The sequence below is a fragment of the Chaetodon auriga genome, chromosome 23 (assembly GCF_051107435.1).
Source record: "Chaetodon auriga isolate fChaAug3 chromosome 23, fChaAug3.hap1, whole genome shotgun sequence".
Classification (NCBI taxonomy): domain Eukaryota; kingdom Metazoa; phylum Chordata; class Actinopteri; order Chaetodontiformes; family Chaetodontidae; genus Chaetodon; species Chaetodon auriga.
The window spans coordinates 6,040,420-6,062,768 of record NC_135096.1 but is presented as its reverse complement, the minus strand read 5'-3'; the positions used below and the strand labels follow the sequence as shown (position 1 = coordinate 6,062,768).

Below are 22,349 nucleotides of genomic sequence, written 5' to 3'. Positions count from 1 at the left end.
AGCGAGACCAGCACACATATACACACATCTCCACACACACAGCTCCGCTTCGCTAAAGATGTGAAAATGGCGGAGCTACAAATGCTACTGGAAGAGGAGATTCCAGCAGGACGAAGCGCACTCCTCGATAGTTTCACCAATTTGGAAAGAGTCGCGGAGTACTGCGAGAGCAACTATGTCCAGGTAGGCTGTCAAACGCGTGGAAGAAAAGACGGAGTAGTTTGGGGTTTTTTTGGGACGGGCATCATTGGCGGTGGGGCGAAGTGATGCTAGGCTAGCTGTGGCTAACGCTGCCGATGTGATGCAGCCGTGTTAGCTAGCTAGCTTCGGCTAAAGCAAAAACAACCCACTACCAGGGCATTGCTGTCGGATAACTTACACATGGATTGCCACTTTCTCTCTACATTCACGTCAACAGGTAGCAGCAGCGCGTATGGGTTCATATTTATATTGATATAACATTGTGTGCGACTTGTACATCCATCGTGGGCTATCGCGTTAGCCAGGATAGCATGCTAGTCAGCTGCTCGACATCACCCACGGTCTAAGTAACCAAACGGACACCGTGAAAATCAATTTCTCTGCTCTCTGCGGGATCAATCACTGTCACTACAGCAGCCAGCTGATCGCCCACCGGCCGGAGATGTAGGACGCGATATTAAACCAGATTAATCTCTAATGATCTTTGGTTGACAGAAGATTAACCGCCGTGACAGTATTACCAACAGTCTCTGATTCATGATGTACTGAAACACTGCGACTCGCTTTCAGCGTTACAGCTACACAGTACACTTGAATTATGGCCTTTAACCCCTGAAAATGCGCCATTTAAAGCATGTGTAGCTATGATTTATTACCTCCATTCACACACTGTTATTCGACTTTGGAGAGATTGTGAATGTTGCAATAACTGCTCGGAATGATGTGGTTAAATGGCTGTTGATTTGCATGGCACTTCGGCTTGTGTGTGCAAGTGCAGTCAATCGCATTCAGAGCTTTTGGAACATTTTGCAGGTGTGAGCTCACGCTTTCAGCATTTGTGGTCACCTGAGGTTTCTGTCACCCCACACTGTTGCAGGCCTGTTATCACAGAGGGGTTGCAATTTTGGAAGATTTTTTTTTTTTTTTTTTTTTTGACAAGGTGTGATACTGGAATCTGGCATCCTTGATGAACAGGGCTGATCAGGTCTGACAGGTTGCCCCATGAAGGAGGAGGCGGCGGCAGCCTCTGGATGTTGGCAGCTTGCTGTTTGGCAGACTGCCCTGCTTTCTTCTCACCCTGCAATGTTTTCCCAGCTGCTGTCAGCTGGGTATTACCTCTTATAGATCAGCTGGACAGAAGTATTTGTCTGAGGGATATTTTGCGCGGATGCCTCACCTCTCCCTCTCAGCCCTAATTTACATCCCCTCATCCTGCCAGGTCTGTCTGCGAGCCAGGTTTCTTGATACACTTGTCATGTAGGAATGAACACTTGTTGAGTGTTTGATAAAGATATAAAAACTAGTGTGAGGAGCTTTCATTTTCCCTGTTGGAGTTCATATGCCACAGGTGTGTGAGCTAAAATCCCACCTTTATTTTCACAGTAAAGTAAACTTATTCCTGCAGTTATGTTGTGTTCCCACCGTTACTTGAGGAGCAAGGTTGGCTCGGTTCATTCAGGTGTGGGTTGTATCGATAATGAGAGAAACAGTTGTGTCAGATCCTGGTAGTTTCTTTGCGGCCTGGACCAGAAATACATGGTGGATGGTTTTCTTCCCAAAGTCGTTGATGTTTTTTCATCTCGGGAACATTTTCAGCTCGTAAAACCCACTGGAGCGGCTGAGATTATGGCATTAAATCATACATGTTTGACCAGCTGCTTTTTTATTTTGGTCTGGAAATAATTTGGGAACAGTTTGGGGAAAAAACAATCAAAACGAGCAACAAAAATTATAGTTACTCCCTACAAAACAGTATGGTAGAAAACCCTAGTATACTTCCGCCCACATTACATTCTTTTGAGACATTTTCATTTGCCCATTCAATTGTTTTAAAACATTTTTTCAATTTACAATGAGTGGCAACTCTTCCATAAATCCATCCATTAAGTGTTTTTTTTGTTTTTTTTTCTGACCCTTTTTTTTTTTGCATATTTTGCATACTTTTGGTAGCAATTTACTTTTAACCTTATACATAATTTGTGCTGTTTTAAAATCAACCAAGTCTCAGAACTGTAAAGCCGTTTACTTTGATAATCTAATGGTAATTTCCTAATAGGAGCAGACTCGTATTGTCTGCTAGATCGGCATCAGGACCAATACTGACCCCATCACATGGGTCGGGTATCAGCCAGATGTGACCAATCAATTTTAAACACAGTTTCTTCATCACTGACACATAATTCAGTGTTTCCTCCTTCAGTTTTAGGTCCCATAGCAATCCCTGAGCATGTTACCTTCCCTGAAATGACCCAATGAGTTCCACTGAGCGTGGTACAGATTTTAAATCTCGGAGAAAGGGCCCACAGATAATGGATCATATGAGCATGTACTCTGAGTTGAGGTATTTCTGTGAAGAGAGAAAAAGTCTGACCGACACACCAAACTGATGACCTCAAAAAATGCAAAGTATGTCACCAACCAGGCCAGAAATGCATGCATCTCCAGCAAAGTAATGTATCCCACATCTATTAACAAATTTGGCCTGAAGATCAAAAATGGCTTTTCTGCCCTGCAGGTAGCAGCTGCAGCTCCACTCCTGACTTTGTCCACATAACCTGTTTGTCCTCATACCCCAGCAGTGCTGCACCCTCCACAAGCCTTCAGATGATGCTGTTTGTGTGCAGACTGGGCCTGATGATTTGTCTGCTCGCATCGCACTTTGTGATTCCTCCAGAAATGTCTCTTGCATCATGAGCACACCCCATTTCACATAAAAGGGAATGCACATATTACCACCGAGAGTGCTGCTCTTTCAACTAGTGGGGACACCCCGGCCTGTAGCTTTATTGTGCCGCCTCTCGTTACGTTCTGCCTTTATTCATAATTATCTAATGTCATTTCAATCCAAAAATATCAGACCCAGATTTATTCTGATTCAGCTTTATAACGTGCTACAGTAGTGATGTACAGTCTTAACAGCACGAGCATGTCCTGATTTACTTTTGACATTGATATTGACTTGTCAATATCTTGGGACCGAAAGTCAATGCAGAGAAATCCATAGAAGCCCCTCGGCTCTCACAGCATAGCCGTCATTTGTCAAATTGAAAAGATCAAATGAAATCAATCAGTCGGTCAATATCCAATCACAGCCCAAAGGCTGCTGGGATCCAGAGCATGTTATAATCAATCTGCTGCTGTGTTATACACACAGAAGGAAGTGTGCTGCTTTGAAAATAGATAGTGAGTGGGTTTATTTTAGGGTTGCAATGAATGATTTCCATTCATCAATTACTCTGCAGATTGTTGTCCAGAAGCGGAAAATGCACATCGTGATTTTTCCCGACGTGTCTTGTTTTGTCCGACCAACAGTCTAAAACACAAAGTTAATAACCGAATGTGCATATTTGAGAAGCGGAAACCATCGAGAGTTTGGTCTTCGTTGCTTGAAAAACGCCTAAAATGATTGATCGGTCATCAGATTGGTTGCCGACTAATTTTCTATCGCTTGACAAATTGTTTCACATCTAATTTGTTCAAAACAGTGTGAATTAGGAATGAGGTACTGTTTGTGGCTCCAACTAACCATTACTTTCACAACTGATTAATCCTCTTATTATTTTTCCAATTAAGCATTTAGACCCATCACCGTTTCCATAAAGCCCAGCGTGGCATTTTGATTTGCTCGTTTAGCGTCACAAAAGTCCACAGCCCACAGATAGTCGGCTTATTATCGCACAAGACGAATGAAACCTGCAAGTCTTCACATTTTAGAGGCGCGAAGAAGCAGTTTCTTTGCTTGAAGTATGACTTAAATGATGAATCGATGATGGATCTGCTTGTATTTTCAATAACTAAGAACACGCTATCTGTCAGATCTCAGCCATACGTGCTGTGACACAGGCAGTGTCTGACAGGAGGAACACAGTTTCCCAGCAGAAACATTAGCTGATCCATCTGCCCTTTGATGCTCCTGCTGATGTGCCCACGCTGTACCCACGGCCCGACCAGCTGCCTCCAAACACTGCCTTCACACTGGCTGCAGCTGTACTACTTCCTAGCCATTAAAGGGGCTTTTTTTTCGTAACTCACAGACAGAAATTTTACTTCTTGGCACTGAAACCTTTGAAGCAGCACTTTCCCTCCATCCTGCTGCCACAGATTGCGTTCAGGTTCCCGCTGGTGCTTTTCATTTTTTTAGATACGCGCCGATCCGCTCCTGGATTCTTCCCTTTGTGTCCTGTGCTTCAGGGGCGATCTTTACTTCAGCTGGTTGAAATCAATGTAAAGCCCTTTGTTTACGTTCAGCATTGGATTTCTTCGTGTCACAACAAGTTTGACTTCTTTAGCTTTCGCTCAATTAAACCTGAGGGCAGATGTGCAGAACTGGATCGGTCATTCATTCATGAAACTTAAATGCTAAAAACATCAAATCAGAAACTTGCTGGTATTGCTTTAAGTCATTATTTTATTGCTGTAACAAAAAATGTGTATGCTGAGTTGATCACTTTTCCTTCAGTGTTAATGGGTAATGTGTTAGCACCTCTTTTGATTTGGCGTTTCCTACCTTAATTTCTCGATGCTGAGTCGAGATTTTTATATTAGAGCTGCGTCACTTTCCAAGCCGATTTAAAGCTAAAACAATTTGATTAATCGATTGGAAAAATTGCACCAATTCTGATAATGAACTGAGTAACGCTCCAGCTTGTCATTTCTTTGGCTTTGCTGCTTTTTCATACTGTTTTTCTTTGGTTTTCTAAGTCTAATTTGAATTGATTTTCTGACATGTAAAGGATCATGTTAATCATTAATGAAAATAACTGCTAGGAGCTAGAGATGAAAGTCTCCAGGAAATAATTGACCTTTAACCTTTTTTTTTTTAATGCATCCTGTGGAACAAAGGCCCATTTTAAGATGGGTTTAGTGCTAATTTTGATTTGTTAAGATAATGAAAAATACAACATTCCCTGGAAACATGCAGGATTATGAAGTCAGGATGGGCTTGTGGTCAAAGGTTGGGGGTTTAAACACTTATTGCTTCAAAATATTGTTACTGCGAGCAGAATCTTGACCCTCCTCGCTCAGTGGAGAAGACGGGCTGTAAAATGTCTATCTCTTTTTATTTCTAAGCTTTCTCCTCTCTCTCTTCTTCAGTCTCCAGACAAGCAGAGGGCACTGGAGGAGACCAAGAACTACACCACCCAGTCTCTGGCCAGCGTAGCCTACCTGATCAACACGCTGGCCAACAATGTCCTGCAGATGCTCGACATCCAGGCCTCACAGCTCCGCCGCATGGAGTCCTCCATCAACCACATCTCGCAGGTTGGCAGCTGACACACAGAAATCACACAAACTAGCTTTTTCGGCTCACCTGCCAAGAAAAACGATCGTGGATTACAGAGTTCTCCTGAAGTTTGAGAGACTGTATTTAAAAGAAGCATTGAAATAAAACCCGTAAAACACTCGCCAGACTTTTCTTCATACGGTGAATAAATTGGCTGTCTAAATGCTGTTGGCAGTTATTGCAGGTTTAACTCACTTCCTGGGAGTAGAAACCCTGTAAAGACTGCAGCTTTACGAGCTCATCACATGTGTTTATGTATAATTCAGTATGTCTGCAGTGCAGGCAAATGTGTAGGTGCCCGTCGGAGCTGCACGCTGGAATAAAAAATGTTTTTGCATCGATCCCACAGGTTGGATAACGATTTTCTTTCACGTGCAACAGAATTTGTCGGTGATGGACGCTCATGAGGCTGTCTGAAACGCCTCTTCTGCACGAGAAAGAGACGTTTAAGATGTAGAGAATAGGCAGCAATTGAAGATACAGTACATTAAAGAAAACATCCTGTCCTCTGCCATTCGTCCTCAGACGGTGGACATCCACAAAGAGAAGGTTGCCCGACGGGAGATTGGCATCCTCACCACCAACAAAAACACGTCCCGCACGCACAAGATCATCGCCCCAGCCAACCCCGAGAGGCCCGTGCGCTACATCCGGAAGCCCATCGACTACAGCATGCTGGACGACATGGGCCACGGAGTCAAGGTGGTCATTTTGTTCTTTTCCCCTTCATTTCATCAATTGGACTTAATTGTCTGGATGGAGCACTGCTGCCCGTGCAAAGGGAAAGGCCTTAATTAAGCTCTCTTGGCTTGTAGTGATGGTATTTAAAGAGAAACAGATGTGTTTACGCTACAAAATTAACTGTGTTCAATCTGCAATCGAAAAACCTGCTTGTGAATTGATTCTCGGGGTTTTGAGTTACTCGGGAGCAGCGATTTCCTCCCTGGGAATAGAAATACTTGAGGTTGTTTCAGTAGTTTAGAAAGCATTAAAAGCAAAATTCCGTTTGTTTTCTTTCTTTTTTTTAATCTGCTTTTGCACAAGGCACTAATGAATCATTTTTAGAGGCAAAACTGCAAACATAGTGTTCATGTGAATTTACATTTTGAGACCTGAGAAAAACGTCTGGAAGATGCGTGGACGTCAGAAACGGGATTGTGTTTGTGTTGGATATTCACTGCAGAAAATGTAATGGGAAGGGCTTTTAGAGGTCAAACAGTCACCACTGGGTTTCAGTGACAAGTAATGTAAGAAAAAAATCAATGACAGGCTTTTCACCAGGGTGGGAAACTAATGTGACCCCGGACAGACTAAATTCAGCCAAATCTGCTCCCTGTTGCTGTAAATCTCTCACCTGCTGCTGCTAACAGGTTCCTTTGCAGCGATTATGTCACTTAATGAAATGGTGAAAGTGGCTGGTTTTGGAAAGCTCGTCTCCCACCGACCCTCTGAACAAAGAGGAGGTTGTTTCCCAGAAAATTGAATCGCTAGCTTCAACCTCACAAAGGTCTCAAAGAAGAAATTCCCCAGATTTTAACACAGGGCCATTGTTGAATTTAACCAGCTTGGCTTAATGTACCACTTGCATGAATAATTGTTGTTTGTCTCTCCTCCTTCACACAGTAATCCTCTGATTTCTTCTTCTCTCCTTCTCTTTCTGCTTGCCTAATATTATTGTTATAATCAACCCAAGTGGTTGCAAAGGTTTAAGGTAAGATTTTCAAAGTGAAAGCCTCAAACGAGGGAGTTTTTGTGATTGAGTTGTGTTCTGTTTGCTGTGAGAGCTGTCTTATTTCTGTCTTTGTCTCTGTGTTCAGTATGATGCTGGCGATGGTTAGCTTAGCTTAGCATAAGGCTTGGAAATGGGGAAACAGCTAGCCTGGCACTGTTCAAAGGTAAAAATAGGCCCAGCAGCACCGTGAAAGCTCACTGATTACATGTCATATCGTCTCTTTTGGAACAAGTTGCAGACCTACTCTGGTTGTTTTGTTTTGTTCTGTTTTTTGATGGATTAATCAACCAAAATAATAAGTTTGTTAGTGAGCTTTAGAGGTGCTGGCAGGCGTACCTTTTGACAGAGCCAGGCTAGCTGTTTTCCCCCTGTTTCCAGTCTTCGTGTGAAGCTAAGCTAGCCGTCTCCTGGCTCCAGCTTCGTAATTAACAAACAAGAGTGGTATCGATCAACCGAAGAAAGTCGGGCAGTTCTTCCCTTAACCGACAGATATTCACGCTCATCTTCTCCTCCTGCAGGCCAGCGCTCAGAACATGAAGGCCGGAGGAGGAGGCGGACTCCCTCGCACCAACCCCCCCACACAGAAGCCCCCCAGCCCGCCCATGTCAGGGAAAGGGACCCTTGGGTATGTAACAGTGCTGACGCCTTGATGCATTTTCAGATGGACGGAAAGGGGGCTGCGGAGTTGCGTCCGTCAGAGGCTGAATGTAGCTCAGATTTTTTTTTTTGTGGCTTTGGGAAAGTAACCACAAGCCCTTCAGATGGACCTGGTTGCTCCCAGTTTCATCATCGCTCCTTTACCTCCTTGTTTAATTAGTGTCCTTGGGGCAGTTTGAAATGCATCTCAGTGCCAGTTCTCATCAGAGTGCTATTCTTTGTTTTGGCTTTTCATCTGAGCTGGTGAGACGGGGTTAGGAGTCTCCCTTTTCAAGAAGTTTCTCTTCTCTCCCTCTCTCTCTCTCTCTCTCTCTCTTTTTTTTCCCCCCTCTCCAAACTCCATGCTGAAGTTTGGCTCAGTTATGGATTCTTGCACTTCAAAAGGAGCTTTTTCTCCATTGTTAGAACTTCAGACATTTCTGGTCTGAGCACAGTAGCAGCACGTACTCCTTTTAAAAACCTTGAGTCATTCACTCATGTTCCACACGTGCATGTTCCTCTTCTGGGTGGAAGGCTGGAAAAAGATGCATATGATCAGTGTTTTGCTTCTTAAACTTTTCCTGGGAATAAAATCAACATGATTTTCGGATTCAGATTGCTGAAAAGTTAAACATCCAGTGTTCATGCAGCTGAGTTTTGATGCAGTCCTGCTCTGTCAAGGTGCAGAATTGCATACTTCAGGAAAATGAGATGCTCCCAGAAGTAACATTTCCTAGATTGCCCTCCCTGGATGACTTCCTTTTTTGAGTTTATATGACACACAAGTGTTTTATTACACAACAGGACACGAAGTCGGCAAGGTAACAGCACTTGCGAACAATTTCAAAGTCCAGTGTGAAAACGGCTGCAGGCACATTGAGATTCATGGTCAGCCGTGAGCCTCCACGTCACCTGACTTGCACGGGTTCGGACTGAGGGAGGTTGACGACATGCAGAGTCCATTCAGAAGGCACTGAAAGTCTGAAGGCAGACCTTCCTGCACTGAGATGACAGTGCAAACCACACAGTCAGCTTGTTGCCTCAGGCTGGAAACGCTAACATTTTACAGCAAGCAGAAGGCGCTTGAAGCATGAAACTGTCAAATTTCAGCATGCAGATTGATAAAATACAAAGGCGGCATGTAATTGGTTCTGGAAGGAGTTTCAGCAGACCTGCGTGCAGGTGGTGAGCTCTCACGTCTCCCAGTCTTCGACCTTTCATCGGCATTTGTTTGATGCCATGGCACAGGGGGAATATTACCACAAAGGTCGCCATCGGAAACTCAAGTGTTCATGATGGCAGTACTAATCGGGGTGGGGAAATCACCAGCAGCTATCAACTGGATCATGTGAAGTTTAGATTTCACTTCCTAAAAGTCGAACCCCCCAGTACAGAAACACCAAAGAAAGGATGGAATTCCCTGTTTTGACAGAGACGGTGTTGAATGTGACATTTTAAAATTACTTACAGTCCAAAACCCAGATATTTTCAGTTTTCTGTGATACAAAATGAAGAAGGCAGGAAATGGAATGATAAAATAGCATTTTTGCCAGAGGCGTGACTCACACAGACAATTGGTCATTCACATTCAACAGTTATTTGTTTCAGATCTACAAATGAATTCCAGCTCTAAAAAGCTGAATATTCATTTGACTCTTAATTTTCCTGAACTAAACTTGAATACAATTTGTTTATTTGGCATTAACTTGCTTCCTAGCCAAGTTAAAGCTGACTGATTTTGCTCACATACACATGCGCATTAAGGCATCCTTATCAGCGGTGTTCACGCTAATAACAAATATCAGCCAATACGTTGCCTTCAGGTGTTTTGAAATGTTCAGTATGCGCCTCAGTAACGCTTTAATGCGAGCACGAGCTGCTGATTAGCCCTGATAGTGATCGCCGAGTCAATGGTGTGTGGTCATTTCTCACCCTGGTGTTCTGTCTGACGCTCTAAGAGTCGAGCTGAAGGGGAAACTCTGTCAATGCTCTTAAACTTTGTCTCTAAGGGCTCATGATCCCACCGACACAGATGTTTTCCATGTTTTCTGTTGTGTGTCTGACTGTTGAAGGTGTCTCTTATCCCACAGCGCAGCACATAAATGTTGTGTTCTTGTCACCCTCGGGACCTTCCTGGGCGTCAAGTGCTGTTTGTGTCTCTGTGTGTGTGTATCTCAGCCCCCCCCCCCCCGTCTGCGTCTTTGCGTGGAAGTTATTGAGTGTGTCCACCCCTTCATAATGACCTTGAGAGGCGTGTGTCGATATGTGTGTGTGTGTCTGTCCCTTCAAGACGCATGCTGATCAACCACGGCTCCAACCTTCCATGACGCACCTTCTGCCGCAGCCTGTGGCTACGGGCGGCCATCTTTACCAGTGGTTTTTAATTTACCGTTTCTCTTCTGTTGTTCAACTTCCTCTTTGTTTTTTCAAATTTACTTTCAGTTGTGTGTTGTGCGACCCAGACCGCCCACTCCTGGCTGCCCCATATTCCTCATAGCAACGTTTTGCCATGGCAACAGTGCTCAGAGATGGGTCACCCCGCTGTGTCAGCTGGGAAATTTACATGCCAGTCCATCTTCTCAGGCCCAGATCAATAAATCTCAGGGTTATATTTTTCTATTCTCCCCCGTTTTAAAACTGAGGACGTCGTCAGAGTAGCGCTGCTGTCTGGTTAAAAAAAAAAAAAAAACACTTTCTGTGCATTTATTCAATGAATTTGCAGGTTTTTAGTTGAGAATATATGTCAGTCTTTCTCAGGGACACTTTGGGAGGACAGATGGGAATTTAATCCTTCAGGCCACTTGGAAAATCCTGTATCATTTCTGGATCACTTCCACCGAAAAACTCTGCTCAAAACACAAAGACTTGTCAATTTTGTCAGGGTAAAACAGTCAAAAGAAACTCAGATCGGCTCTCTTGGCGCTTAATCATACCTCGGGCTTTGAACCAGCTGTTTAATATTAACCTCAATGATACAGCAGTCAGTATCTACAGGTGTGCCAACGCAGGATACAAGTGTTCAGTTCACACAACCTTTCAGCGTGCTGGCCAACATCTGCCGAAATATCAACGCAGACACATCAAGGAGTGACTCCTTACGATGTCTTTGAATGATTAAATAGCATCAGCTTTAGTGATGTGCTTTTATCCTGAAATACCTTTTTGTTCAGGGAGCCGGTTGAATCCCTTCAACGCCCCCCTGACTCTTGACTGTCAACACAGACCAGAGTAAAGGAGAGAAATGAGATTCCTCCTGATGCTTCAAACAGAATCGGAATTAAAGGAATTACACAAATATCAAACAATATGTTGTACTCAAACTGCCTTAAAGTCAAATGATAATATCGGGTGTCCACCTCAGAAACCCATCTGTCAGGCCGCAGAGTCGAGTTGTGGAATAGTAGTATAATAGTACATTCGACTTTTCTGGAGCCTGCGCTCATCTCTGGAGGTGTGATCTTTAGCCGACAGCAGCGTTGGCTTTTCACCCCGACTCCGACCGACGACACCTGTGGATTCGCCCAAGTCAGCCCCGATGTTCACCACCTGTCATACCCCATTTTTTTAAGTTTGCACTTGTTTGTTTCTTGCTCTCCTCCTCCTCCCCCCTCCCCTACACTTCTCTGTGGATGCCCCCCCCCCCTCCTCGACTCCTGTCCTCCTGACCCTCTCACAGGCGCCACTCCCCCTATAGGACGCTTGAGCCAGTGCGTCCACCCGTTGTCCCTAACGACTACGTCTCGAGCCCGACGCGCAACATGGCGCACCCCCAGCAGAGCCCTGCACGCACTGCATCTGTTAATCAGAGGAACCGCACGTACAGGTACCCGCCCCTCCCACTTCCCAGCATGCCTCTACACTTCTTAAACACGCCCCCCCCCCCCTTTTCCTCTACCTCCTCCCCCTTTTCTTCTTCTCCTCTCCTACACTTACAATGCGAGTCAGCTGTTGAACATGCCTTTCCCCTTCTTCTTCTTCTCTGAAATGACTCCCAGTGCAAAGTGTAATCACTTTTACTGCCTTTTTTTCTCGTCTTTAAATTCCACCTTAAGTCACATTTTTGACCGACATTCACCTTTTTGTGTGACAGCTCCCAGGGAAAGCCCAGGCGACAGTGTATTTGGAAACCCCTCACCGAGGAAATCAGGACAAGGTAGAGATTCAGAGCTGTATTTAGCACGGCTAGACGCAGGTTCCTATGGTAATAGTCATTAAATAGGCAGCATCGCCCCCGCAGTCCTGTCAACCCAATGTCAGCTCATCTCCCAAGACGAGACCGTTTCATCCCAAACACGCAGAGATATTCATAGATTCTCCTGTCTGCCGTGAGAGAAGTGAAAGCCTTGGTTTGGTGGGGGGGGGGGGAAACGACATGGAAAGTTTCGTCACTGCGTCCCATCTGTTGGCCAAATGTTTTTTAATATTTCTAGTCCGGAAATAGACGAGATAACTTTCCCTGACTCTCCTCTCAGCACGAGTCTTTATCTGCTCCGCTCCATCCACAGCTCATTTTCATCATCTCTCAGCCATACGCTCTCTTCTGTCGTACAGCGAGTCTGCCCCATGTGTTTCGATGCTTCCTGCTTTTCACGGCGTGTCGTATCTTTTGTCTTTGTCTTGTGTCGCTGCTGCGTGCGTCACCTGTGTCATGTGCCCTCGGTGAGGCTTCCAGCTGGCTTTTTTTTTTTTTTTTTTTATCACTGTGACATAGTCATTTCAAAGGCATAACGGCTCACGCTAACACATCGATGCTCTTGAGGGTGATCTGAGTCATTGTGAAGCCAGGAAGCACCGGAAACAGCTCACCTGAACTGTGTTGTTCCAGGCGGGTTGCAGATCAAGCGTTGGGTTGCAACTGGAATTCAAGGCAGGATAAGACGGATGAATGATGCAAGGAGTTTTATTCCAAAATTAAGATGTGTATGAGCCAGTTTTCCAGCGCAGGAAACTTTCAAGGAGCCCAGGAACCATTTCAGGAACTCAGAACCTTAACTGTGGGATTAAAGGTGTCGGCCTGGTCCAACCAAAAAGCTTGTTGTTTTATGACGGTGGAAATGGGCCCGGGCAGTGCTTTTTCTGTCAAAATGAGCATAAAACTATGAACACCATGGATGACTTTTCACCCGTTCTCCCTTTGCCAGACATCCTGGTCCCAAAACAGCTTTCATTGGCCTTAACGATCAAGGATTGACAACACCAAGCGAGCGAGACAAAGCTTAATTTGCCGATTATTTCGTCATTACTAAAGCTAAAATGAACAACCATGAAATACTCGTTTCAGTCTCCTTCTCCACCTCCGTGTGTGTGTCCAAACAACGCAAGTACTTTGTGTTGTTGTGCGTGAAGTCTCCAAACGCTTTCAGTGATTAATGACTAATGTGCTGAATCTTCACGGTTCATGAGCTGTGATGAAAACGCTCTCTAGTTCCTGATTTCAGTTCCTGTGGCTCCATCTTTCCTGCAGCTATTTGATCAAATAAGGGCTCTATGTGGATATATACTCGCATTTGGAAAGGAGCAGATCTACTGTATGCTGTGCTTTTTTTTTTTTTAAATTTTGACTGACAAAAGAATCAGGGCAGCACCATCTAATCAGTGTGAACGAGTGCTTGTGAGCGTTTGTGGTCTGACGTGTTTGCCGCCCCTACTCGCCGCCAGCAGTGGGAGCAGCGGAGGCAGCCACCCCAGCAGCAGTCGCAGCAGCAGCCGAGAGAACAGCGGCAGCGGCAGCGTGGGCGTGCCCATCGCCGTGCCCACCCCGGCCCCGCCCACCGCCTTCCCAGGTAACGCCCCGCTTCCTGTTTCCTCTCTCCGAGTAGATGACTGCAGGATCTGTGTGTGCCTGGAACTGACTAACTTGACCGTTGAGCATCCAGGGTTCCTACGTGCTTCAGGTGCGCAATTCAAAGTGAAACGAGGCCATGTAGGAACCCTGGATCGGCTGGAATCCTTTCCTCCCTTCTCACTATCTTGTCTTGACCTCCCTCGCCCATCTTTTCTCTCCTTCCTTATCTTTTTCTTTACCTCTTCAATCCCCTCGCCACCTCAGTTTCAGCCCCCGCCCCATCCAACCCAGCTAAACCTCCCCCCAACACCGCCACCACCCCCGGACCTTCCGCCTCTGCCCTTGACGGCCCCCCACAGGCCCCCAACCCCCCTGTAGAGATCCCGCCTGTGCCCCCACCCCCTCCCCAGCTCCCTGCCTCTGCGGCCCCCACTGGCACAGGCCCCGCTCCTTACGGCAACCCTGCACAAGGTGAGTGTATCCCAGTGGGCGAAGCTCACCGACTCCTCTGCACACCCTCCATCCTGCCTCCCCTGACATGCATCCTCCTGCCTGCAAGACCCCGATGTGCTCATCCACTGGCATGTCGTCCTGTTGTCTGACAGCCTGTTCCACTTATTGACGCCGCAGAAAGCATAAGGTTTCTCTTTGAAAGAAGTGAAGCTAAGGGTAGAATAGAATAACAATTCATGTTCGGTGTATTAATATCGTCAAGCCCCAATTGTAAGCGTAGTGTAGAAAAGCTTGACTTTACGCTATATGTAGAGGAAAATACATTTCTGGAGACATTTGTGATGAGAAAATCAGTAATGCGGTTGCAGAATCTTGAGTTTCTTGTCGTGAGCCTGTCTCTCTCTCTCTCGATTTGACTTCTGTACCCTTTGCGTCCGTGGAGGCGGGCGCGCAGAAGTTCAATCCGTAGTTCAGACAGCGCAGGACAGGAGTCCGCCGCGTCATCAGGTCGACTTTTACAGGCAAATGAGCGGAGAGCTCTGGGTGCAAGCGACATGGAGGGAAGTTTGCACGTTGTAACGATGCAAAGCAGGTTGAAAATCAGCTTCTGTCTGCTTTATATTGAGAAATGTCCACCTGTCGAGGGCTGCACACTTCATCAGAGTAGGTGAACAACACGCATGGTGTTCTGTTGAATCTCCATTTCAAAGGAAGGCTTTTCGTCCAGTCTCGTTTGGTCACTGGTTGTCCCACTTTACTGTTAAAAAAAAAAAAAACTCAACTTCCAAAGGTCACCGTGGAGCTTTTCACTTCAGAATATTTGTCAGAACTGTCTGGACCGTCAAAAGTCCGGATAGTCTGGCCAGTGTGCAGCTCTTCTGCCACCTACCTCAGATTTTCCATTTCCCACTGCCGCTGGATCCTCCGCTCTTCATCCCTCACAGCTCCTCATCAGCTCTCTGTGTCCGTGTCGACGACCGTGTTGTTCTGATGTGTAATGCATGAGCCATGTGGTGAAATGCCTGCACAGTGAATTCTTCTTTGTTGTTCTGTGGCTGGATATTGTAACTCTATTCATGCGCGGTGCTGCTGTCCATTTACTCAAGTGCTTTGCAGTACTCTTTGAACTTGGTTATACTTTCCTTCAGTACTTTAATTTTATTGTACTTAATCCTTCCACTCTAAGCTTCTCAGGGAGATACTGTACTTTTTTTTTCCTCTGCTGCATTTATATGACTGCTGTAGTAACGATTACAGATGAATGTCTATGCACGCCCACACAGGCGGTTTTAAGATACCAATTAATTATGTCTGATTAGACATGTCTGATGCTTCAGTAGCTTAGCTTTTGATTATACTAAATACAGCTGACCAGCTGTTTAAGAGCAACAGAGGGTTGAAGAGAAAAACCTCTCCTCCTCCTCTTTCTTCTTAAATGACTCTTTGCTGCCCCCTGGTGTTTCCTTCTCTCAGGTGCCCCCCAGTTCTACAGCATGAATCGCCCGGCACAGCAGCCCCAGAGCCAGCAGGTGGGAGGCTCGCTGCCCTACCGGCGGCCCTCATCCGTCACCGGTCAGCCCAACATGGCCCACAACCAGAGCCAGCTCAACGGTGGGCCACACTTCGCCCAGAACCAAGGTACCGCCTCAACGCCTCCAATTCCGTATCTTCAAGCCTTTTCTCGTCATCTTTTTTATTTCACGTGTTATCTGGCTTTAAACTGCTTCCTTTTTTCAGTTCAGCTACGTCAGATTTCAGTCTGATCTGTTGTGTTTTTATGAAAGGATTTCCTGCGTGGTTTCATGGTTTCGTAGTCTGTCGATTCCCGGCAGCTTCGCTGTCTTCAGCAGACTTCACCTCTTCACTGCTCTGCTCGCTCGTTCGTTCTCCATCAGCTCTCTGTTCATAGTGCCACACGTTTGATCTTTATCCTTTTAGTTCAGTTCTGTCACATGTATGTTAACACTGAAACAGCACTTGTCTGTTGAATGTCCAACTTATTTATGTGGCAGTGAGTAAGCAATGAAATGTAAAGTCAAGATGATCAGGTGGATTTGATGCTTTTCTCTGTTTTTAAATCATTGTAACTAGGGATGCACATTTTGGATTTTTTTTATGACCGTTAACCGACGCCCTTTAACGATTAATAACCGTTAACCGATAAGATTTAAATGCCCTTCCATGCTGCCATTCCGACATTCCGTCATTCCGACATGCTGCCATTCCGACATACCACCATTTAGACATATCACCATCCCGAAATACCGCTATTCAGACACACAAACGTCCCACCATTCCGACAAGGCTTTCCATGTAAGGAAAGGTTGGAATCAGAGAGTCACTGACTCGGCGCTGTCCGGTGTTGAACTGCAGATTTACAATGACGGCAAATAGTTAGATTACTCATCTAAAATGTAAAAAAAAAGCTACAAGCTTTAGATATAATTAACAGTACTGTAGGCTTCAATCGTCTGCTATTGTTTTTTAAATTATGTCGAGAGCGAGCGCGCTGGTGATTTCGTTAATTGTGTGTTCTGCTTCATTTCCAAAATAAAGTTTGAGCTTCTGAAATCAGATTTTTAAACTGTTCTGATGGAGCTCAATGTTTATCTGGATGATGCGGCTTCATTCCGAACAATTTTACTGTAAACCTGGACGACCCGCAACGTGTCTGCAGATAAAAAAATAATATTCAATGTAATGTGTGTTTTGTGCGTAGGATACACACCCTCCCCTACTGTACAACACGAAGGAGACTGGAATTAGTCTGCAGAGCCGTCATTGATATCTGTAATATTAATGTTGCATATGATGCCAGCGTGCATGGAGACACACGCGCCACGCGTCACACTTTCTCCCGGCCATCATGGAGGGCAAAGTTCGCTGCGATGGTCCTCCATCGTCTGATGCTGGATGCTTGCTTCTTAAGTGGTACTGCATTGTACTCGTACTGCTGGAGTATTTCAGTGCTGTACCGCATAATTTGCAAATGACCTCCTCCCCTTTCCGGTCGAAATTGTCCTACACAGAACTCCTTTTTGCTCTCTTCATCTTCGCTGTAAAGTGGGCTGTGATGGAAAGCACGTGATGGCATGTGTTGCACCTGTCGACACGCCCCCATGAGTTGATTGAATTATGTAGCTTAAAAACAAAATTGACCGTTAGTATTAATCGGTTAGAGTTACTGTTATCGGTTAACGGATAAACGGTTAACCATGTGCATCCCTAATTGTAACCTGCCTGTGCAGCACAGGCGGGAAGAGAAAAGAGTAATTCTGGATTTCTCAGGTCTGTGCTTTGCTCAAACCATCGTTTACAGACTGTATCTGCTGTTCTTGCTCCTGTTCTTCAACGCTCTTCTTGTTTATCGTAACCTCGTTTTCTCATGCCATTGCTGTTTTTATGTCTGTCCTCCTCCATCTCTGTGCATTGATTCTGTTTGGCGATAGCCGGCCCGCTCGCACCCCCTCCCCCCTCCATGCAGATCACCCCTCAGCTGCCTCTGATGGGCTTTGTGGCCCGAGTTCAGGAGACTAGTAAGTGACTTTCAGCCCCTCGCTCCCCTTGCATGAACACCATTCGTTTCAAGCCCTCTCCCCAACCGTTAGTGTCCGTGCTTGTCCCCTTTTGGTGGAATAAAAGAGCGATCAACCTCCAACATAGCTGCTCAGAGATCTGCTGTCACCACATTTAGGTTTTCCATCAGAATAAGCGCTCCCTTGGCAAACAGTGGGCGCACACTCAATCTTTAGAAACGTCAGTATGTTTACTTGGGACTATTTTCAGCAGCGGATTAAGACACATTTTGTGCTCCAGTGAATATATCTGGCAGCAGGATGGTGAGTGTGAGACTGAGTCAAGATACACTACAGTGTGCGTATTCACGGCAATGAAGGAACATGTCGCCTAGCGTAGCAGGAAGAAGATGTATAAGATACACTTGATGCAGCTTCGAGTCAGGTTCTGTTCTTAAAACGCAGATGAAGTCTCACTTTGTTGCAAAGACAAACACAGTAGACGGCAAGCTGTTTGCCCCGTCGTCCCATTTCTTTCTTTCGTTTCTTTTTCTGGTACCACATTTGAAACAGACGTTAATTTGTGACTAAGAGTGAGATAACTTCTGGTCTCTTTGGCAGCAGATGCTGGTGGTTGACCGCTCATAAACAGAGTGAAGGAGCATGTAAATGCATGATGTGAATAATGTGGTTTGTTCATGAGCATGGTCATGTTTCTGTGGTTTTTTGGGGGGAAATTTGTCCTCACTTTGATTTCTCTCTGGAGAATCCCTGCAAATAAGTTACTCCTTTTTAATACTCTTGAAATGCACGTTGAATCAGTGTGTGCACATTTTGTTCCTGTCGTGTCACCGTTCTGTGTTTGGATGTACTGCATCAGTGAAGTTTTCCTTTGGTTTCCACAGTGAGTAAAACACACAGTACTGAGCGTCTGAATGATCCAGCATGGACTCTTTCTGTTCCTTTCTCTGGTGCATGAGATTACCAGTCAGTCCTCTGTGTTCCTGACGAACGCAGCCATCTTTGTGCCTCTTTCTTACCCTCTAATTGGTCCCCTTTTTCTTCCGACCCACCTGAAAACTGCTTCTAGTTTCAGACGTGCCACCCCCGCCTCCACCCGCAGAGGAGCCGGTGTTTGAGGAGCCGACACCTCCTCCTCCCCCGCCGGAGGACTATGAGGACGATGAGGATGAAGAAGAGTCGGCAGTGGTGGAGTACAGTGACCCCTACGCCGAGGAGGACCCGCCCTGGGCCCCACGCACCTACCTGGAGAAAGGTCAGCCTTGACTGCTCATTCAGTTAGCATTGATGAAGCTAGCTGTGATGTAGCTTTCGTTTGTGAGAGCTGTCCAGCACTCAGTGGTCAACTAGCTTGTCTGCTCTGGCTAGCTTGACTTTTAGCTTGTCTTCCCCTCAAAGCGTGTTTAGTCGCAGTGGCTTTCAGTGACATCATGTTTTCAGGCTCAATGTACTGAACCAGCTCTTTGAATCTCTCACCCTTGAACACATCAATCAGTAGCCTGTGGATCTCAATCTTGCGGCTCACCGGCTGGGTGATAGTATCGCATCGCCGCACATCACTCTGTGTGTGTGTGTGTGTGTGTGTGTGTGTATGCAAGTTAGCCTGCCGCCATTCAAAACAATGCTCTGTGGTTAACCAAAGTATCTGTACTGGCAGTGACTTGTTAAACAATGGAAAAAAAAGGAAGTAGGCAGGTTCCTTTTTTCACCACCTTCAAATATAGTTTCTCCTTAAGTAGCTTTACGGTCATTAAAATCATCTTATTCCACACTGACAGTGTCATGTACAGTATATTCTATATCAGCTTGTTGCAGCTTTTCATTGAAGCTACAGTATATATTGCTTCCAAAGACCAATCAATCATTTTAAACACATATAACCCATATCCAACCTGGCATATTTCTTATCTTTGCAAACTTTAAACTAGAATTTAAATGGAAGTTTTGTGGATTCAAACAGCAAGCAGCCTGAGTTGTGCTTCTTTTTTACCAGTACACTTCTTCCCCCTTATTTTCCTGCAGTGGTGGCCATCTACGACTACGCTCGAGATAAGGAGGACGAGCTTTCGTTCCAGGAGGGCGCCATCATCTACGTGATCAAGAAGAACGACGACGGCTGGTACGAGGGCGTGATGAACGGGACCACGGGCCTCTTCCCCGGCAACTACGTCGAGTCCATCATGCACTACGCCGACTGAACAATCCCCCCTCTGAGCGGATGAGGAAGAGGGAGCGGGAGGAGTGATCGACGGGGAAGGGAAGGGGAGGGAGGGGAGCCAAGGGTTAAAGGTCAGAGACTTTGATCAGACAGAGCATGATCACCTCCGGGCGAAGAGAGACAGGGGGAGGGAGAAGAGAAAGCGGTTTTTAAAGAAGTTACAACCTGATGCCCGGTCACTCTCTCGACATAGGCGCCATTGTAAAACAACCACTACTCTAGATATATCCTTCCCTGCAATATTTCTTTCTTTGATTCTTTATTTGACTGCAGAGGGGTGGACGGTGACGGATTTGTTGTATTTTGCGAGTTTTGCGTTACATTACGAGGCCACTACATTGATTTTTGCTCCATTTCTTTTTTTTTTTTTTTGGTTTTGTTTTACCAATTTGCCCTTATTTTAAACGGTATTTATTTTGGATTTTGTAGTGGGATATATGGTGAGCAGTTAGATGGGGCTGCTGAGAGGGATTTAGTCGGGATTTTCACATCGCAGCCTCGGAGAAAGGGCTGGAGGAGAACGCCTTCATGTGTAGATTTTCTCCTTAACACTCCAGAGACATTTTAGAGAAAACTCCTCTGTATATATATACACAGTATAATGCAACAACAATATCCTCAGTGGGGGAAAAAAGACAGCAGTTTCTGTACTTGACGAAGTATTTGGTGAGGTACCTCAGCAGGGAGTGTGCCAAAGCTGACATTCACTTAGATAAGCACATCAAATGTCTTAAAAATGACACACACGAAGCTCGATAAACGTGGGTCAGACAAGACGTCCGAACGTAGAGTGCTTTAAGCCCAGATTTTTTTGCTTTTCTTTTTCGAAGTTATTTTCATAATTTGACTCGGAAGGGGCGACTTTTAGTCACTACATGCTTCACTTTGCCAGCCAGTGTGCATTTTTCCGGAGAAGGAATCGTCATCCAGCCCTCAAATGAGAGAGGAAGGCGAGATCCTCTGCTGCACAATGACCTGGATTTTGAAGTCTCACTCTGCAGCTCCTGTCATGAATAATAGAAGTATATTAGCTCGACTGGCGAGGCTGATCATTTGCAGTGTTCGTATGCATTTGAGACCAAGACACTTTTTTTTTTTTTTTTTTTGCCGTTTTACCAACGGGTCCAGAATCGAGTTTTGCTTGCGGAGCGGCAGACTGCATGTTTCGACAAGAAAGAAAGAAAAAAAAAAAAAGTTTTCTTTTCTGCTCTACTGATGATTAATGTCTTAATATTTTTAGATATGGTGTGGTTTGGTTTTTAATATTCACCCATGACACCGACAATGCATTTAGGTAATTTCTAAGATGCTTGTGCCATATTGAAGTGTGTGTTGCTGTTCAGAGGTTATCACTTCATTTGCAATAAATTGGCCAGAGTGGGGTGGAGTGTCGTTGAACTATAAATCTTTATTTTCTTTCTTTTTTTTCCCCCAAATTGTTTAAAATTAAAAGCACATACATTTGTAGAAAAAAGGTGTAGAAGAAGAAATAATATAAATGTGAGATGTATTATGTCCTCGAAACAGGACTTATTGAATATGAAAAGAAACCAGCTGTTGTGTTGAAATGGTTTTAACCGTCGCAAGCCCCCGATACTTCTTAACGCCGTCAGTTTAGGCGTCATTCGTCCTCCGTAAAGTTTCCAATACGCTTGGCTGTTGGGTGTTTGCGAGGGCTCAGTGCTTGTACTTATGTCAGAATCTTTATTTTCTATTAAAAAAAAAAAAAAAAAAGAGAAATAATAACAAGTGGGTCTGTATGTGAGTCTTGCATGCCATTGTTCTTATCTGTACTGGTGTCCCAAAAATGTTCGTGGCGAGATCACCCATTCTAAAAAGACAAGCAGCCCTGCAGCTCTGACCAGGTCCCACCAGCCTCATCCAAAGAGAGTGTACAGCTTAATTCAAGCCCACGTCCGAGGACTCGCTCTCTGACCTGTGGGGGAGGAGGGAGGGGAGGGACCCGGCTTCCTCTCCCCCGACAGTTGACGTCATTATGTGGTGGAATTTAAAAAGAAAAAAAAAAAAATCACATGTAAGCTGCTAGTGAATCCTGCGGACAAAGAAACCCAACAGGCCAGAGGGGAATGATAATGCTAAATATAACACTCAAGATTATCTGCAAAGCTTTACTCTCGTTCCGTCGCACTCGTAGGATGACACTAAAAAAATGACGAAATCAGGCCCCTTAGTCTGCAGGATTCACAGCTCCCTGGAGTCACAGACGTCCCTCAGGATGTCAGTTTAACAGTCCATAATGCCATTGTGTTGCACAGTTAAAGTTGAATTGCAGAAGTATCATATTTGTAAAATCATGAGAACAAAGACAATAAAGTTATTAAGATTTATTGGTGTAGTAATGCTTGGTTCTTGTTTTTAATGTATTCAAGCTGTTAATACACTAGAACAACACATGTTAAAAGCCATTTTCTTTTTAAATTAGGCCTTTCGGAGACTGATAAAGCAGTTGGACCTGCAGCTGATGATTGAATGTCTTGTCATTG

General features: G+C 45.1%; 1 protein-coding gene across 25 annotated transcripts; it reads left to right on the top strand.

Moving 5' to 3' along the window:
• Positions 1-37: 37 nt before the first annotated feature.
• On the top strand, positions 38-22,193 carry LOC143316227 (abl interactor 2-like). Of its 25 annotated transcripts, XM_076724034.1 has the most exons (13): positions 38-183; positions 5,296-5,463; positions 6,011-6,187; positions 7,179-7,196; positions 7,736-7,842; positions 11,530-11,676; positions 11,944-12,006; positions 13,512-13,636; positions 13,903-14,109; positions 15,565-15,729; positions 17,541-17,627; positions 18,697-18,882; positions 19,650-22,193. In XM_076724034.1, the coding sequence occupies exons 1-13, from the start codon at positions 67-69 to the stop codon at positions 19,823-19,825; spliced, it is 1,743 nt and encodes a 580-aa protein (XP_076580149.1). In that variant the 5' UTR covers positions 38-66; the 3' UTR covers positions 19,826-22,193. The 25 variants fall into 25 exon arrangements, with proteins under 25 accessions (XP_076580149.1, XP_076580151.1, XP_076580153.1 ...); XM_076724036.1 differs by lacking the exon at positions 7,179-7,196; XM_076724038.1 differs by lacking the exon at positions 11,944-12,006 and having other exon boundaries at positions 13,515-13,636.
• The last annotated feature ends 156 nt before the right edge of the window (positions 22,194-22,349 follow it).

Bases quoted from the DNA above. Each gene is read 5' to 3' on its own strand.
- LOC143316227 (XM_076724034.1), top strand. From the start codon at position 67: ATGGCGGAGCTACAAATGCTACTGGAAGAGGAGATTCCAGCAGGACGA. The intron at 7,843-11,529 runs GTATGTAACAGT...ACCCTCTCACAG, and splicing joins TCAGGGAAAGGGACCCTTGG to GCGCCACTCCCCCTATAGGA. The intron at 11,677-11,943 runs GTACCCGCCCCT...TTTGTGTGACAG, and splicing joins CAGAGGAACCGCACGTACAG to CTCCCAGGGAAAGCCCAGGC.